The sequence below is a fragment of the Pagrus major genome, chromosome 7 (genome assembly GCF_040436345.1).
Source record: "Pagrus major chromosome 7, Pma_NU_1.0".
In the NCBI taxonomy this organism is placed as follows: domain Eukaryota; kingdom Metazoa; phylum Chordata; class Actinopteri; order Spariformes; family Sparidae; genus Pagrus; species Pagrus major.
Genome location: NC_133221.1, coordinates 22,720,457 through 22,739,581, shown reverse-complemented (window position 1 = coordinate 22,739,581; position 19,125 = coordinate 22,720,457). Strand labels below are relative to the sequence as shown.

The 19,125-nt window shown below is 40.9% G+C and overlaps 1 protein-coding gene across 1 annotated transcript in view; it reads right to left on the bottom strand.

The window, feature by feature from the left end:
- sema3bl (sema domain, immunoglobulin domain (Ig), short basic domain, secreted, (semaphorin) 3bl) overlaps window positions 1-747 on the bottom strand; it is a 29,130-nt gene extending 28,383 nt beyond the window's left edge. Inside the window, exon 1 of the mRNA XM_073470782.1 lies at window positions 648-747. Within this exon, the coding sequence (XP_073326883.1) occupies window positions 648-683 (36 nt within the window). The 5' untranslated portion in view covers window positions 684-747. The remainder of the gene's footprint in view (window positions 1-647) is intronic.
- Between the last annotated feature and the right edge of the window lie 18,378 nt (window positions 748-19,125).

Here is a 19,125-nt window from a genome sequence, read left to right as displayed (position 1 = left end):
TCTGCATCCTAGTGGTCAGAAATTGCTTTATGCAACTTCAGCATTAACTGTCAAGTCATGTTTAAGAAGAAATCGATGTATCAACTTGCATTTGCTCACAAATTGTCGAGCGCGCCTGGCATCACAAGTTCTTATTATCACACTGTCTGTTGGCAGTTTGTGACTTGTAATTTAGAGTAATAACACTGGAATTGTTCACGCCAAGGAGTGACTCAAAAGGAAAACTCAACTTCTCGTCAGTGAATATCTAAGTAAACCGCAGAGTCTTTAACAGTCTCTCTAACAGCGACACAGTGCATAGAAAAGTGGGTATAATTTACAGTTTCCAAACATTTCCTTTAGGAAATGGAGGCGGAGTGAAGCAAGCATACAGTAAAATATGTGTTCTTACACAACTGTGACAGCTGTATATCACAGAGTTTTCCTCAAAAACACCAACTAATTCTTATTTTTCACATTTAGTTGCCAACACAAAGGATTTATGTGTTTGTGTGTCTTTGTGGGTACGGATGTGTATTTTTCTGTGTGAGACATTCCCCCTCTTAAGATACTTTGCAGCCCTCCACAGTGATCCCCAGGAGCTGCCCCCCCACCTTCCACATGCATAAATGCACACATACACACTGACTGTCTTCACCCTGGCTTACCTCTCCTCTGTGCCCCACATTAATGAAGGCACACATGGGCTGGAAGGCACCGGTGCCACAGGCCAGGAGGTGGGTGCGGTTGTAGGGCTGCAGGAGGCGAACAAAGTTGGCACACTCCGTCTGCGAAACACAGATACATACACACAGATTAAAACCACGTATCTCAGAGAAATATGTGAAAAGGTATCATGTAATATATGTTGTATCAAATGTTATTTGGTGTCCATTTGAACACTCAAAGACTGTCAGAGTTAAGTGTCTTACGTTCTCATTTTGGGTACTGACCATACAGGTGAAGAGTATAACTTTCTATTTCACAAAAGAAATGAAAAAATGTTTCTTTTTGTTAAATAATAATGATATAGTGGGATATTTCTGTGCAGGTACGGGATGTGACCTTCCCTTCACTCTTGCACGCATGTTACACACACATATAATATAAACCCCTTACAAACAGGCAAACAAGGACCCTTTAATAAATCAAATCACACAGTCCAACAGTAACTGTCAACCAAACACAAATAAATTGATTTTCAGGCTATTGAACAGAACCAAATCGATTTCTTAACGAGGCTTATTGATCCCACATGTTTGTAACGAGGGCCAAGGAAAGAGCTTTACTAGATGAAATGTGATCGCCTCAGTGTCCCGCACAGGACTCGTATCTCCGATTTTTGGATTTCAGCCAACATGACATGCTGGTGTCGTAGAAGAGGTTTCAACACATTCGGGTTGAAGGATCACTGTATTACATCAGAAGTGCCTGGGTGCCAAAAGGAAAAAGTGATAATAATGTGAAATGTGAGTTTTGAGTCATATTTTGAGATATTATGACACCAACAATAACTCTGAATTTTACTCGAGCTTTTAAAAAGAAAGACAGAAATATGATCCCACTTCTTCATTGGCTATTTAATAAACTAGGAAACAAGTGGACAATGTTAAGAGGTCGGACACTCGAACACACATTAGAGAGAGAACAAAAGAAGTGTCGACTCAGGAAACGAGTATCGAGACGTTTCTGTACTACGCAGAGGTCCAGAGGAAGCAGAGGGCACGAATACTTCCTTCTTCCTGTCTGTAAAAACAGCAGTGACAAAACAGGTGTCAGCTGAGAAGGAAAGGGGATTGGCCGGGTGTCAGTCACGCACGTTGACAAGGTCAAACTCATATGTGCGCAATGAGCGTCTGGTGTGGAGGCAAGAGCGTGTACTCATGCCCAAATATCGAAACAGACTGGCTGAATCTGATCCAAGTGTATTGGTGTCCTTAACTTTTAAGCATGTGTGTGTAGTGCTGCTTGTGAATGTCTTTTTTTTAATGCTTGACCATGTGCATATGTTCCGGTCTTTTTGGGTTTTAACAAGTGTGTGTGTTGTGCGCAGATGAATCCAGTAAATCTGTCATTTGTGTGTGGCCCGCCTCCCTCTCACAGTCGCAGTCGGACACTCAAACGTTGTTGATCGCTTCCTCGAGTGCTTTGAGGCGCTGCAGACCTGATGTAAACCATGTCAGCGCAGTCCGAGACATAGTTTACATCACAGTGTTGCCCGTCCCCCACTGGCTCATGTCTCTGCCCAAACAAAACCAGACCAGCAATAAACTAAACAAAAACACATTTATATTGCTTTCAATTAATCTACATTTGCTGCTGATTATTCAATCTACACATAAAAGGGGCATCTGTGTTTAACATGGTATATTTCTGTTGCTTCACCAGTGTAAAACCTCCAGCCGACTGGGATCGTATAAATTAAAGGCCGGGCTTTACATTATGTCTCTGCTCCTTACAGAAGATATACGAGGTCTAGAAGAGGCTACCGAGTGGACTGAAAGTGAACAGAAATCTGTCTCTCCAAGGTTTCCGTTCTACTGCTCAGGGAGTCGTCTTGGAGATCTGTGTGGCCGAGGAGAGCGAACAGAGGAATGAAATGTTGAAAAGAGAAAATATGTCTCTGCTCTCCCACCCTGGGATCTGGGGTTTTACATATCTGTGTGGTCTGCCTGAGATGAAGTGGCAATGCAGGGAGTGGTGTTGAACAGAAAACGAAGTGGTTTGATTACCAAATCTGGTTCCTCTCACTGACATGTCAGGGAGTTGTCTTAACATCTAGCCAGGATTGAAAATGGAGGCATTTAATCACTGCATAAATAGCCAAGGTCAGGGCTATTTTTCTGGAAACAAAAGCTCGCAATGTTCATTTGTTAACCTCTGATTATCAAGGGGAGGACGGCTGACCACAAATACTTGTTCCCAGCAATGACAAGCTGCTCATTCACGCCGTTCAAACTGTGAAACAGACCACAAAAACCACAGTTTTGTGTCTTGGGGGTTAAGAAAGGTATGTTTAGCATTTTAAACATCACATTATTACTGCATTTGCTCTGGGATATATGTATCATTAACATAAACAAACAAGAACATCGACAAGAACTTTGGCCGGCTCTCCTGGCCTTCACAATATGCAGTAATAAGACTGATTTCCCATGGAGCTTGGTGATTTTGTAACATATAAGGGTACTGTGCTTCTAAAGCTCAAGATTTCAAAGTTCAATAGCAGGTGAAGATGTGACTAGGCCTGTCACGATAATCAATAAATCAATTAATCATACGATAAATTAAAATGAGCTCGATAATTTTGCCGGCCTCGATAATTTCCATTTGCATGCTTGTTTGTTTTCCTCGTGTCTCTCACTAGAACCCTCTTGTCAGTCACTAGCCCCATTCACGCAGCCGTTTGCATGCGGGGATACTGCGCCAATTCTCTGCATCCGCCTTTGTGTGAAAGTTTCAGATACGGTGAGGGGTGAAATTTTGCTGCGCCTCCGGAGGTAGTATCAGAGGCGAACCGAGCCGACGGCGCGGAGCGAGGGCGTGTTGATCTGATGGTGTTGGTGTCTGATAACTCTACAGATCCTTCACTCAACAAAATAAAAATAAATGTCCCACAAAGCAACGTTACAGGACCAAACAACAGGAACGTAGTAACTGGTCGTGTCTTTGGCAACTTATGTGAGGAAAAAAATACCGCAGTTATTCGTGGAGAAGTGTCTGTCAGCCTGTCGGTCTGACCGACTCTTCGTCACATTTCTGTCTGAAAAACAGCGTCTGTCCCCGGCAAAAAACTTTAACTCACCAAGTGTTTGTCGCGCGACGGTCAGTTACTGTTGTCATGGTGACGGTCAGCCCTCCCGACAAGACTCAGTGAACTTAGTGAACCCCGAGAGTGAAATAGTCAGACAGCGTCCAGTTTACTGATGGCGAATATGTAATTATGTAAATTATAGAAAAACGTAACTTTGTCACTTTCCAGGATGCTTGGTGGGTCAGGATCTCAATTACAACACATTATAACAGCATCCATATGATTATAAACAGACAGCTGGTACATGTTTAGATTAACAGGAGGACACCGGGGAAACACCTTGGAAAAAAAACACATACGTCATCATCATCACGTGTACCGTCACGCCTCCACATCACTACAGACAATGGTGCTAACATTGTTGCTGCAGTAAGGAACCGTGGCTGGCCATGGCTCAATTGCTTTGGCCACAGCCTCCATCTTTATTTATTTTGGATATTTAAAATGTCTTTTTCACATTCCAATGTTAAATATTCTTTAGAAATAAAGGTTTATTGATCTTTGAAAGGGTGTACTTGCATTATTATGCCATTATCATTATATTAGTTGAAAAATGGTCTCAAAGCGACAATATTATCGTTTATCGCAATAATTTCTAGGACAATTTATCGTCCAGCAAAATTTGTTATCGTGACAGGCCTAGATGTGACACAGCAAAAGCACTTTCCACATGTCCAACAACGGTCGAACAACTGTACAACTGGTCAACCATATTAATTAGAAGTTAATTTGATATCTGAATGCTTGGATGACAAACCTGCATACTCTTCCAACATATGACTTTCAATCGAGAGAGAGAAACTTGGTTTAAAGTAACAAAGTAGGTGACTCCAGAGAGCAGCAGTCCACATATGTCTTCTTCATGACAGAAACAAAAAATAGGGTTTCTGGCAAAATGTGGTCCTCATTTTGAGAAGCATGAGCAGCAACTCTACCACACGCTGCAAATCATTTTAATCACGGTTCCGATTTGTTTACAGTCAGTATAACACAGCATCGTAATTTGGCAATGGACGTAAATATGAGTTTTGGCGATGATACATAAATATGTTTCAGGTATTCATTCAAGAGAACGTTTTTCATGCTTTTTCCTCTCCAAGTTTGCCCTGGACGGGCCGAGAGCGCTGGACTTTCAACCCCTCTGGTACACTGTCTGATTCATGTTGCTGACATTTAAAGGGAAAACTCACAGGAAAACATGGCATCATTAATTGGCACAGTATTTTCTACTTCTCTTATATTTTGCTAAATTCCAGTGCTTTTTAATCACCTTCTTGTAATGTCATAGCTTCATGACTCAGAAAAAAAGACTGTACATGGGAGAAGTTAGCCTTTGTAACACGTGGTTAATGTTGGGAAAGGGTCTGTTTTAACCCCAACCATGACCTTTTCCTGAACCTAAACATGTATTGTTGTTGCCTACAACGATGGAATGTAACAAAGTACATTTACTCAAGTATTGTGCTTAAGTATAGTTTTGAGTTACCTGTAATTCACTTCAGTATCTCCATTTTCTGCCACTTTATACTTACTTGATAACTGTTACTAGTTTTTAGTTTTACTAGTTACTTTGCAGACTGCATGCTGCTCAGTAATCAGATTTTAAAAAAGACATAAACATGCTGAATAAAAAATCTGATAATCGACCAAGCGGGTAATCAGTCAATCCATAGCATACAGTATATACATACAAGTCGGTAAATATATGTATAATTTGCTTTTACTTGGACTTTTGACACTTTATTGCAGGACATTTGATACTTAAGTACCTTTAATATCGATGCTTTAAGACTTTTACTAAAGTGGCAGTCGTAAAGGTGACTTTCACATTAAAAATGATGTAGGAACAACACCAACACGGCAATATCGGATAAACAAAAGGCTGAACAGTGGAAGCTTGGGGCCACCCATGAGCTGGAGAATGGAGAATTTTACTTGGTAAGATTTCACTTTTGTGGCCGTAGAAAGTGTATCAGCGATGTCCATGGAGCACAGTGGTAGAGCTAACATGGAGCCAACAGCAAAGAGGGCTACAGCAGCCAAACTTGCTCTATGATGGCTGACCCCGGCAGGGAGAGGCAAGTTTAGACACGGAAAGCAGTTTCCAGTATAAACAGCCAATGTGAGTGGAGAGAAGTCAGATTCTGAAATACTAACAGGATATGAGGACCAACACTTTCATGTACACACACACACAAATATGCACACAGACAGGAATACAGTGAACAGGACCTCATAGACAAACACAATCACAGACATTCACAAACATCATAAAAGCAGTTCAAAGCCGGACAGCTGGATGGACTGGCTCTCCAAGTCTTTGGTCTCAGCAGCTGTTTGATCCTCAAAGAAGCCCGTACTTCTAAGTGCTCTTGATTTCCAAACTGCACTGAAAACATGCAGTCATGGCAAGAGACTCTCGCCAAAGTGCGTGAGATGATTTTTCCAAAAATTCTACCAACTCCACCCACCATGTAACCAATCAATATTAACTTCTGGATCAAAAACCACAGTCACCTACTTGACTTTCTGGCAGGCGTAAGAGCTGCAGCCATCATTTTCCAACAGTTTGGCAACGAAAAGAGCAGGAGACGGGCAGACACAGACCACACTTGGTCTCTGGCCTCTGCAGCATCTTTTTCTCATTAATATTAAACAAAAACCATGAAGGAGCCACAGAGAGGAGCTGCTGCATCGTCCTAAATCTGGAGCCCACATGGATTACTGCCTAGTCCTATACAATGCCCCAGTGTAAACAGCGACGTTAACTTTCAGACTTAAGGGATTTACAGTTTTTTAGTTTGAAACACAAACATGATTTACTAATGCTCGAGTCAATATGGAGAATGAGACTGCTTACAGTATACTGACCCTGCTTCGGTCCCATCAAAGACTCGGTAACTGGAGGAAATAAGTTGAGGTACCATTCTTAGCAGACGTCTTGTCACCACTGTCGCAAAGACAACCGGTTTCTGTGTTCCACAGATTAGCAACGCCCAATGAGTTCAAACAAAATACTTGTCTAGTGGCACTTAAAGTAAAAGTTGAGGTTTTAAATTGCAGTGCCATTGCAATGTTTACAATGTTTTCTTTCCTGTCTATTCACCTGTTGTATTATGTATTATTATCACAAGGTTCTTCTAATGAGCCTTAGTAAGTCTGTAATAAGTTTCTTATAAGTCCTCATAAGAGGATCATTAACATCATTATGTGGTAATAAGATGTAGGTGTTAATTGTAGCATCATAAAAATATTTATTGGTTTTCAGGACTCAATTTCGAAATGACTCCAAGAACTGTTTGAATTTTTTTTAAAAATCACTGATGACAGTGTTTTCTATTTTGCCCTTCTATAGTTATAGAGTTATATAGGGTTATGGACAGGAATAAGCAACTAAACTAAGAATGTTAAGAATAGTGAAATATTACCTTAATGGTGAAAAGAACCATTTTACAGTGAGTAGGACAGAAGACAAAAACTGCGACCCTCTTAAGACTTTTTCTGCAGGACAACAACATTAAACGAAATCCTGCAAAGTCCTGTCTAGACCATTTGTCTAGACAGGACTTACTTTCCTTCACTCAGACAGAAAATGTCAAACACTAGATTCAAACAAAGTCAAATTGATCACAGCTCTTCTGATAAACCCAAACCATCAGGGAGGCAGGATTACTGACAATATCAAGCTCTTCCTGACAGAACAAAGCGCAGAACTGAGCACACACATCGATTTGTGGAGTTCACACAGAGACGTGCAGAATTCTGACTTGCATACACAATTTCTCACTCTCCTAAAGACAGATTAATCACGCACCTGAAAAGCCTAACTTGCTATCCCAGATCTCTGCTCTCTCAAAGATGTTTCCTTTGTGCTCAACATGGGCATCATTCTAATGTAGAAATGTGATAAGTTAAGCCCTCTGAAGATGGAGGAAGTGACTACTGATTAGATAATCAATCCAATTTTAAGCAGAAGATGCAGATGGAGCAGAAATATGTGTTAACAGCCGGAGCGAGACAGTGCATGCTTGGCTGAAGTCACCGAGTGCCTCCCTCAGCCTGTTATTTATTTGTCTGAGCTGTAATTAATGACGGTGGAGGTCAAGAGGTTGTGACTCTGGGAGGAAACGCTATCAGTGAAAACATGTTTAAGGTGGTAGAGACAGAGTCAGTGGAGATAAAAAGGACATCCCACAGCTTTATCACTCACTTTTAATATACATAATGAGAACAGTCATGCAGCTACTCAAAAGACAATTCTAGATTTTTTTTTTGTGGTTTTAGATGTTTGAAAGATCAATTTTTAATCAAAATTAGAATTTTTCTTTCTGTCTCCATCTCATGTCTTTCTATCACCAGACAAAAGTCTGAAAAACAATGTGAAGACCTTTCACCTTCCAACCTCTACCACCTTTTGTCAAACTCAGTTATGTTTAACATACGCAGACAGCAAACATATGAGATGGAACGTGTGTGTGCATGTGTGTGTGTGTGTTTGCATCTTTTGCTTTGTAGATGCCACAGGATACAGCGGTAATCCATCCACTCTGACACCAAAAATCTCAGGAACATGCAGAAACGTGAAGGAATGTAGGAAGATTTCTGTGCAGTTTAACACAAGCAGACAAACATCTCTATCTGTTGCTCAGAGACTTAGACACATACACTCACACACTCACGCACACACACACACACACACACACACACACACACACTTAATGACTCCTCTGGCACAAGTAAGCTAGAGTTACACACATCCTGTTTAAAGACCTGTCTAATAATGCATTGTGACTCCTCCTCCCCACTATGGACAGTACAGTAGCGCACACACACACACACACACCTAGCCTCGTGTGAGCCTTGTGAGCAGCACACAGAGGAAACACCTAATAAAACTGATATAAGACACCCAAGACACACCTGCCACTTCAAACACAGTCAACATATACACACAGACACACACACACACAAACACACACACACATACACCTTGTAAACCGTTCCAGATGGAGGCGGCTGTCAGACTTCTTGCCATGAGCGCAAAAAGTCACGGTGCCTTTAAAACAGTGTCTTCATTTTGTGTGTGTGTGTGTGTGTGTGTGTGTGTGTGATGTACAGTATGTGTGTAAATCAGTAATTAGTGCTAGTTTATGTATTCTGAGCACCAGTAAAGCCGCTGGGAGCTTCTTCAGCCAGGATCAATTTTAACGATGTCTCAGTACATCAAAAGAAACAGACTTCATTTAAACCTTCTTTTCTTTCGGTCTTTCCTCCTTCCTTTTGATGACTCATCTTTTCTCTTCCTATCATCAATTCCTTAATTGGTTGTGTTCTTTGTTGTTGTCATCTTGACTACATGCCACCCTCCTTTAAATCTCTTCTTAAATCTCCCTGTCATTGAGTGGCCTTTTCTTAACTGATGATATTCATTCTTATTATTTAAACTTTTCATCTTGTTCATATCTTAAGTTGTGGATCCTATCTGCTTTTACAATATGTTTTTATTGCAAAGCCCTTTGCAACTTTGAACTTTTCCTAATTAGCACCAGACATAAAGTAGAGCTGAGGTTGATGGGAGTGTCCGTAGTTTTGTGGGTATTTGGGAACCCAATATTTGGACCCAAAGTATTGGACAAAGTAAAATTCTGAAAAGATCTTATAAAAGTGTTATAGTTCATCCTTAGGGGAACATGAATGTCTGTATCAAATACCATGACAATCCATCCAGTAGTTGTTGAGATATTTCACTCAAAATCACAGATATAGGCCTTGTGGTGGTGCTGGAGGTAAATCCAGAGGATCACCCAGATCAATAGGTTTCATCCACAGGGGACCATGAATGTCTGTCCAGAATATAGTTGCAATCCTTCCACTAGCTGTTGAGATATTTCAGTCTGGACAAAAGTGGTTGACCAACCAGCACACTGGCATTGTCCTCCTGTAGCCTAAGCCTCCTGTGGTCCATGCTAGCCATGTTGCCATGAAGTCTACATTACCATGGCTATAAGACTCAGTTCTGCAGACATTCGCACCACCTGCCTTACATTGCCAGCTCTTTCCTTCCTGTTTTTGATGCTCCTATAACCATTATTAACTCTGTCTTTTTCTCTCTTCCCCTCCTCTTTCCGTCCACTTCTTTCTCTTTCATCTACTGTAAAGTTGCTTCTTTAACCCTCTCCGGGCTAACAAGCAGAAAGCCGAGTCAGCATGTGGAGGAGGTAAACAACTCAGGGTGCCGACATGTTCCTCCCTGACATCTTCTATTTTCCTTCATCCATCTCCTCCTTCCTCCTTCTGTATTTCGAGTGCTCATTAAGCGATGCACTCCTGCCTCCCTGTCCTCCCTCACAGAACCAATAAAAGTTCAAAAGTTTAAACTTCATTTATAACTGCATTGCTCTTCTGAAAGTTTTCTCTTTCTGTCCACTGCTCTGTATTTGTCTTTTCTCTTCATTTAGAAAGAGTATTCACACTTTAAAAGCTCAGCATGATTATTAATCTTGACAGTGCTGTTGTACACTTCATTGGAGTCTTTAATAGTCTATAGTTTACTGCACGAGAGTACCAGATGCTGTAAGGTAGGAAACTGAAATGTCAGCACAACACAACACGGCACTGAACTGTCTAAGTATGCCATTTACAGTACACTTCAGTTTGTTATACTGCTCGAGGCACTTACTGCACTTCCCATCACAACATGTGCCATTTGGGGACTGCTTTTAAAAAAAGGGCTTTATAGTGCCGCAAGTGCATAAATATTTTGTATCCTGGGTCTAAAATGTCTTTCAATAAATTAGAGCCGGAAAAAAATCAAGCAGGAGCTTAAGGGTACACAAGAACCATAGAGAGCAGAGCAGAGCAGAGCAGAGACTGGCATGACTGCAGGATACAGCTGGTGAGCAGCCAAAATCTCAGGGAAACACCAACTTGACAAGCCGGGGGTTTGGAGGACACAAGTGCCGTGCTGAGAGCTGCTTCTCTAGTCGTCACTGGAGTCATTTGGCAAAAAGTGTAAAGCTGCTCAACAGTGTGGGTCGAAGCAGTCACCTCAATCATGGAAAAAGCTGCTCGGTTCATTTGTGACCGTGTTGTTCTGTCGGAGTTCAAGTTACCTGAAACAGGAATGACTTTCCAACTGCAGGGCTCAGGTGGTAGAATTGAAGGCTTACAAAACAGGCAGGCGTTCGGGCCAAGCAAACACATTAAATTATCAGCAAACAGGCAGAACATTGGCAAGAGAGCTGGATACAAAACACAAGCATCAAACAGGCGTTGAGAGGCTGCAGCAGCAAAGCAATCAAAAGTCTGGCAAATGTGATCTCTGAGAGTGGAAAGAACTAATAGGCAGGTGAAACAGGACTGGGTATGGAAACTTCTGAGTGGGAAGAGAAGAATAGTCCACAGTTGCCTCTTTTCCACCAACATGGAATAGGTTCTGCTCCAGTTGGTGCGCCTAATTTTGAATCTTTCAAAGCATTTCGACCAAAAATAAATTGGATTGGAACATGAAAAACTGCCAGTTTTCCTTTTTACCCGAAGTGCGTCATTTTCATGAGTCACCACCAACTACCAAAGACAAATGCAGTATTTTAATGTAAATGTGTTGAAACTTGTGTCAATCGCTCACCTGTGGTTCCTTCCCCGTTTGAATGCAGTCCTCTCTGTTGCCAGGTAACGGGGGCCAGTAGATCTACGAAGGAACAGAGAAAGAAGAAAAAGAGCGTGATGATTGATGACCTCATAACTTTGCAGCGTAAAGACATACTCATTCGTATGTTGCAAAATGTAATTTGTTTTTTGAACGCACACATTCTTCATGTGACTCTGTTAATGCAATCAAAACACAACAATCAGCCCATGTGTCATTAAATTTGAATTATTTTACAATTAGAGGCAAATTGAGCAGATCCTCTGCATGTGATGGGAGTTAACTTTTGGCTTGTAAAGCTGAAGCCTTGATTGAGACACAGCAGGCACATTTATCATTCCACTTGTTCTGTATCCAGCCAAGCACATTGATTTTATAAGTCCAGGTCTTGAGATAATCTGTCTGAGATGTCTGCCTCCACTCCAGTATAACGGAGGAGAGAGGGATTTATTTGGTGGTACTCACAGCCTTAAAAAATATATTTTAATAAACAAACAGCAGTCTGACTTTTCACGAAAAATGTCCTGGCTAAGAGTAATCCAGACGTAATTATTTAAATGCTGTGAACATCAAAAACAAAATTCCTTCCATTCTTTTGGGGTGAGGCTCAGAAACACATGTCAAAACCTCGACATATTAAACCAAACATGACTTTTTTGATAAGATAACACTCTTAGTAAGTGATAGTCTTTTGCTGATTTTGCTACTGAGATGTTTTCCCTCTACTTGGAAAAAATCTTATCTGTGTCTTTTTCTGATTTGATTTGTCCAAATAAATATGTTGGGTAATAATATGTTCCCAGAATAACTTATTTGGACATTTTTCCACTTTCCACTTTGGGCAACACTCTCTTGCTTACTATAGACGATATGTACTCAGCTGCAGTAAATGTGAAAGTGTTGACTCATGAGGCTCATCACTCAGTCTCGTTCTTTGTGCCTAGAAATGAAATGAGACTTTTGGCTACAAGCAAGCTTGAAAGCGTTTCTTTTCGTTTGGTCCGACCCTGAGAGTATCCCAACAAGACCATCTGGAGTTTAAAAATAGAAATAAAAATAAATAAAAATTCTGTTCAAATTGCAGCTCCTCACAGTTCTCACAGTATAGATCCAACACTGCCTGATTAGGAAAGTCCCAGAGTCTTGTTCTCTTTCTGCAAATTCCATGAGGTGAAGAGGTGGATCTTAGATAAGCATCAAATAAAACTTGGAGGTAAAACAATGGGAATAGTTCTCACACTGCTTTCAGTAAATGAAAAATGAAATCAAATTACTACTGAAGAGGAAAGCCCAAGTCCTTCTCGGCATTTAGACAATGACGTGTGTAATACTGTACATTTTGTTCGACTACCAGAGGGCTTCTGTGAGACAATAAGTCTTTGTCTGGTCCAGTAGCACAGCGGCTTTTTTTGGCTAACAGGATGAATAGAAGCCGGAGAGGAAAACAAACTACGTCTGATATCAGTTGTTCAGTGTGTATGCAGAGCATGTGTGTGTCGAGGGGCCGCAGTGGTAGCTTCAGGGAAGAGAGTGTCTGAATGGGGGAGTGATAAAGCGAGAGAAACATGATGTAAATTGAGTTTAAAGGATGAGTGGATTGTTCTGCCTTGGGTCAAAACTGGACCACGCTCTCCTCTTTTGCTCATCACTCCCTGAATTTCATATCAGCAATACAAGTTCGGGACAGATTTTTATCTCTTCTGTCATGAATGCCGATTCATCACAACCACTACAGAGGAATCACTGTAAATCAGGATGACTGAAGCCTGGCTCGCAGAGATTGAAATGATCTGACAAGTCCTGCATGGATAAAGGATGTGACGCTGGAGAGCCTGGAGATACTTTAACCACTCTAATATGATATATTATGTTACAGTGTAAGAGCACCAGTAAAAGAAAATATTACACTACACGTTCAGTTCAGTTCAGATGAAATATCAGATATTATATAAATCAAATGGATTTGTTGAAAACTCCTTCACGGTAATGCAAACTGCCATTTGGCTCAAAGGAGGTATTTCATATAAACCCATGGTGAGTACAGATATTTGTAGTTTGTTATGTATTTCAGGTTCATACTTGGATTTTGGGTTTAAACACTTTAATGGTCAAAAAACACATCATTACCAGACACGGCAGCGTCGGCTTGTAATGTTTTCCACTTGTTGAGTCTGTGTGTGTGTGTGTGTGTGTGTGTCATCACGGCAAAATGTGTTCCTGGAAGCAACTATTGTAGCGGGAACTAACACAGAAGCGATTTTAAGTATTGCCAGGTGTTTGTATGTCTGTCTGTCCGTCTTTGTCTTTTGTGGACAGATCTTTGTCAGCACGAAAGCATCACAATCATGCAAGATGTAGTCCCACCAGTCAGATGTTCAGTTGAGATCAAAAGGAAGGCTGAGTTCTAAGGTGGGTGCGGTCCGACCCCTGGGTACTGACTACTCATGTAATAACATAGTAATCACTTCAATACAAACTTTTTTTTACAGGGTAAGCATACAAGATACGTGTTAGTGAGCTTTGGAGCTTTGGTAGGCATTTTGTTACCTTTAAATGAGCCAGGCTAGCTGTTTCCCCCCGTTTCCAGTCTTTGTGCTAAGCTAAGTTAGCCGGCTGAATGTGGCCTTATACCTACCATACAGACATGACATTCTCAACAAGTGAATAAGTGTATTTCCCAAAGCTTTCAGTATTTTATTGGTGTAAACGATCAGCTCCATCTTCACACCATCTGATAGGAGCCTGCTGTTGGTCTAAAAGATGGCTCGCAATTGCAGGAATCCATTCGAAACAATCATTTGTTTCATGCTTGACTGAAATGAATAAATAAATTAGGGCCGGTCGGAAAATTTGACTTGAGAAGGTCTCGATCTCTGGACCAGTTTCTTTGGCGTGGTGCTGGACTGACATAAATGTGTGCCTGGCTCACACACACAGTCTGATAGCATGCCTGACTGATACTGATATACTGTGAAATTAGGCCCTGCCTAAAACCTGGCTGGCGATGGTTTGAGTCAGTGTGCTGCAATAACCAATCCATCGTCCAGGAGCCCCGCTACGCACGCTTTAGGAAGTATGGCCAACATCCAGCAGCCAACCACGTTCCTCCCCCTGTTTAACTGTGTCTTGACACTCAATCAGTGTGGCTCTGCCTCTTTAAAGTGCTCTTTAATTCTTAATCCACCCTCAGACATAATTCATGTTTGTTATGTCTTTGAGCTTTGAACTTGGAGCAGTGTTTGTTTCAACTGCGAAAATGATCTATTCAGAGCTGAAGTCAGTGGAGCCAAGCAACGCCGGCTGTCCTTCAAACTTCAAGCTGAATCTGGTCATAACTTTTCACCTTAAGTTTTAAACTAAACAAGACCATCAAAAGCATCAGTAACTACAGACACAATGCTTTAGAAGTCTGCCAAAATCAGGAAATGATAGAAATCCTCAAATGACGTCTTTGCTCACGTGCCAGCCGCTAAACAACCCAAAACGGATAGATTAAACAAACTGATGAAGCCGACCAAAGAAATGCTGGAAAGTTGATCAACCCAACATGTTTTTTTAAACGTATGCGCATAAAACTTATCGGATAGGTGCCTTACTTTTGTCGTATGTTGGATATGAATGTTAAAGAAAACAAATTCCCTGTAAGCATTACATTTGTGTTTATTTTTTTTATATTTATGTGCACTTCACTTGTAACTTACTGAAAAGCAGTAACATAGCTCTGACACAAGCTACTGTATGTAGCGACAGCATGCTGCATGCTGATGTAAGCAGATGTTTTTCCATTTTGATCAACTCACTTGTGATTTATGCAGAAAACCATCTGTCTTTTTTGTCAGCTCAGGGTTGCTGAGCCAGAGCAAAATTTGGCAGAAGCACAAAGATGGAGTCATAGGACGCGATTAGTTTATTTTTGACTGAATCAGGATCGCCTGATTTAAGTATTGGACTGAAATATTGTACAATCTTTGGACTCTTCAATCCTGAAACCTAGAGAAAAAAAATGTAGTCCCTGAGGAGAAGGTTTACGCATGTCACTTAATAGGTTGTTTTCTTTTCAGGCCAAAGAGATTATTTCAGAATTAAGCCACACTTAGTGGACTGGGCCAGAAGCCATTTCCAAAATCACCAAGGAAGCACAGAAACACAGGATGCACTGTACATAACTAAGCACTGAGTGAAATGAACCAGTTGTCTGAACATGCTGAAACTTACGACCAAACCTTTGACAGGTGCCAAACACATTCCAACACCAAATAAACAATAAGAACTCAAATACCACTCATACCTGTTTATGCTTTAGCTATGAGAAAGATGAATATTTACTTCATCATATGAAACATTTACATGAACTTAATCAGTGTTTGTTTTACTTTTTCCTGAGTAATTATCATTAAAACAAATCGTTCCACTTCCCAGAGCTGAGTCAGTCGGAGCTGAATCCAGTTGCGTGCACTGATTCAATGCCATCTGACTTTCAACCAAAGCCTCTTGTTAAGAATTACACTTTAATTTCCATTTCCAATTTAATTATGCCGTTGGCCAGATTTATAGTGGAAAGGGTGGCAATGCTAGGTTCTTATGCCAGAGATGTTGTAAACTCTGGTGGGTAAAGTCTGAGCTTGAAAACCTGCAAGCCAGTGTGAGAGATTTCAGTGTTACAATGTCTTTAAAAGATTGAAAACTTCAAATGTTTTTTCACAAACCCAAACTTTAAAGGAACACCAACCTTTAAAGGTGCAATATGTAAAAATTGGCCAGCTGTTGAAGTCATACTCAAAACTACTACTCACTAGAGTATCATCTAACGGCTGCTAAGTGTAGCTGCCGTTAGCTAATAAGTTCAGTTAACCGTGCAGCTAGTAGTCCAGACTGGGAGCTTGGATCACCAGAGGACAGTTGGTGTTTACACAGCTAGGACATAAAACTTTGGATTGTTAAGGATTGAGGCTAGATGGTTAGCATGCTAACTTCAGTAGATATCTCGTCAGACGTCACAGTGTGAGAACTGTCATTTCTTCACATTCTGTTGACAATTTTAGTTATTTTTTTTGAATGTTTTCAACTAGAGTTCTTACATATTGCACCTTTTTAATTTAAAAGAAAAAACATTTTGGCGTTTAAACTTTTTCAAGATGACAACATCAATACACCAATTGTCATGATGGTGCGTTAAGAGTGGCAAACATCGTTAGCCTAGCTTGTCATCAATTGGAAGCAGGGGAAAACCACAAGATCCATCTTAAATTTTAATTGAAATGTCATCATTAAAATGGTGTATCTGTTGGCAAACCAAAATATAAAAAATATCTTAACTTGGGAGAGAGCCAGGCTCGCTGTTTCTCCTGCTTCCAGGCGTTAGGCTAAGCTAGGCTAATAGACTCCTGGCTCTAGTTCAGCTGTAGGGCCCTCGTGTTTGAAACACAGTCGCTGGTTGATTTAGCATGAAACATGTTTTCTTAGATTAATAACTTCTTTTGGAAAGTCAAACACTGTTTGAATTTTAGCCATTTAGTGTTTTTTTCTTTTCTTTTCTTCTCTGTCAGTGCTGCTTTACGGAGCATTTGGCAGATGTGTGTCATCTTGTAAACCTTTGTTTAATTGAACTGGCATCCCTGATAGATTTCACAACGGCTGGCTCTCATAGAAGCGCGCATTAAGCCTCAAACGACTTGCAGCAAACTGTATCAGCAAGTTTCATGTGTGATCGTCAGCCAAGACAGAGAGCGGAGAGAGGAGGCTGAGGGAGGGATGAAGAGGAATTAAAGGCTGGATGAGGTGGGTGACATCTGGCGCTCTGTAAATTCCCCATTCAACCATTCACTTTGTATCATCACAGTCTCTTCGACCCATGCATGAGCAAAGATACACACACCTTCTCATGCACACACACACACACACACACACGCTCACCCACACCGCTGCTCTTAGCTAAAGTGCTGGAGCACACCGAGGCTTTCTGTTTGAGAGTTATTTTTGTTCTGTGCTTACTGGAAACCAGTTTAATGGAACACAGATCGTACTAGGCGCCCTACTGAAAGGTATAAAATATGAATAAATGTGCTACATATTTTCCCAGAACGATTCTCCAACAGATACACAGGAGATGAAATTAAATCCTATTTTAATTTAAATCTCATTTTCCCAGTGTTGAAGGCTTCCAGGAAAAACTTTCTGAAAACTCATAAGACATGACTCAAAGATATAGTAACTCCTAAACTCCACAAATCACAGCACAACTTACGTCTACTGTTCTTCTGAATAAATTATATTACATATAAATTCCATTCTGATATGAGAGACACATTTTCTATAATTGATAACATTCTGCATCTGGTGTTCTAGACTTAAACGAGAACTGATGAAGCTCTTCATCACTGTGACACAAACTCAGTGATTCTTCCCAAAATGAAGAAGCTTTATTGATTCAAACCAACACTTAAGTTTCAGAATCAAAGAGCAAATATTGTAGATGAAAGAAAACAGCTTTCAATCATAAATGATGATCATAGCATGATAGCATTCCCTCTCTCTGCATGTTCAGCAGACTCTCAGTGTTTGATGGTCGTGGAAATCTGCAGCACAGTTAACCGAGTGGACTTCTGGATTGTAAATTCATTTCTGGTGTCTTTCTGGGGAGCTAAAGAAACTGTGTTTGACAAGCCTTAATGATACATTCATGTAGATTAAAGGAGACGCAGATGAAACACAAGGTTTGATTTACGACAGGCTGCACTTTTACAGGTGTTCCTGCATCGGGAAGGGCACGAGATTGGAGGCATGTTTTGGCAAAGGAGGGAAGAACAACCTTTTATAAAGTGCAACAAACACCAATAGTACATCTAACTACAATAAATGCATATGCAAATGTATTTCACAATGTGTTCCATGCAGTACACTGAGTATTTATAATATAATCCAGACTGGACCGGTCTGAAATTTATCCCAGAAAGCAGGTGTGTGATCGCTTATTTTTTATTTAATATTGTCACCACTGTTTTCTGTTACTGTTTCAGCGATGATGCAATAGCAGTGATATAAATAAAATGGCTGTTCAGGTTTGAGTCGCCACGTTTATGGTCGATTTATAGCAGAGTGCTTAAACAGATGTTCTGCAAACGGGGAATTCTGGAAAAACACAAATTCCTACGCCTATCTCTACAAGTCATATATCACCTGCAGATTGAAACCCCCTCGCAGAGTCACTGCAACTTAAATCTAAATGGAACGATGAATGTTAACTGTACAGTAACCTTTTACAGTACATCCATCAACAGAGCAGAGCAGAATACTGTCAAATACTTCAACTTATATCATGAACTGTCTCTGACTGCCTCACCTCTTTGGACTCGCTGCTGGTGGGTCCCAGCAGGAGGGAGTAGAGCACATCTTTCCCTCCCAGGAAGAGGCGGTCACGGTACTCATCCAGGAAGACGGCGGTCAGAGAGAGCTGTCCATGATGACCGCTGAAGATGGAGGACCTGTTGGTGGACAGCAGGTCTGCAGAGAGAGGAGAGAGAAGGGTGAGCAATAGCATTCAAACATGGAGGAGCACTGGTGGTCTCAGGGGGGGCCATCACCCTTCCTGCTGCCCCAAAGTTTGAAAAAGTGCTCTCTTTGATGCCCATATGGTAGATAAAACAGGATAGTGCCCTCTAGGGTGCCCTGCCAGTGCACTCTCTTT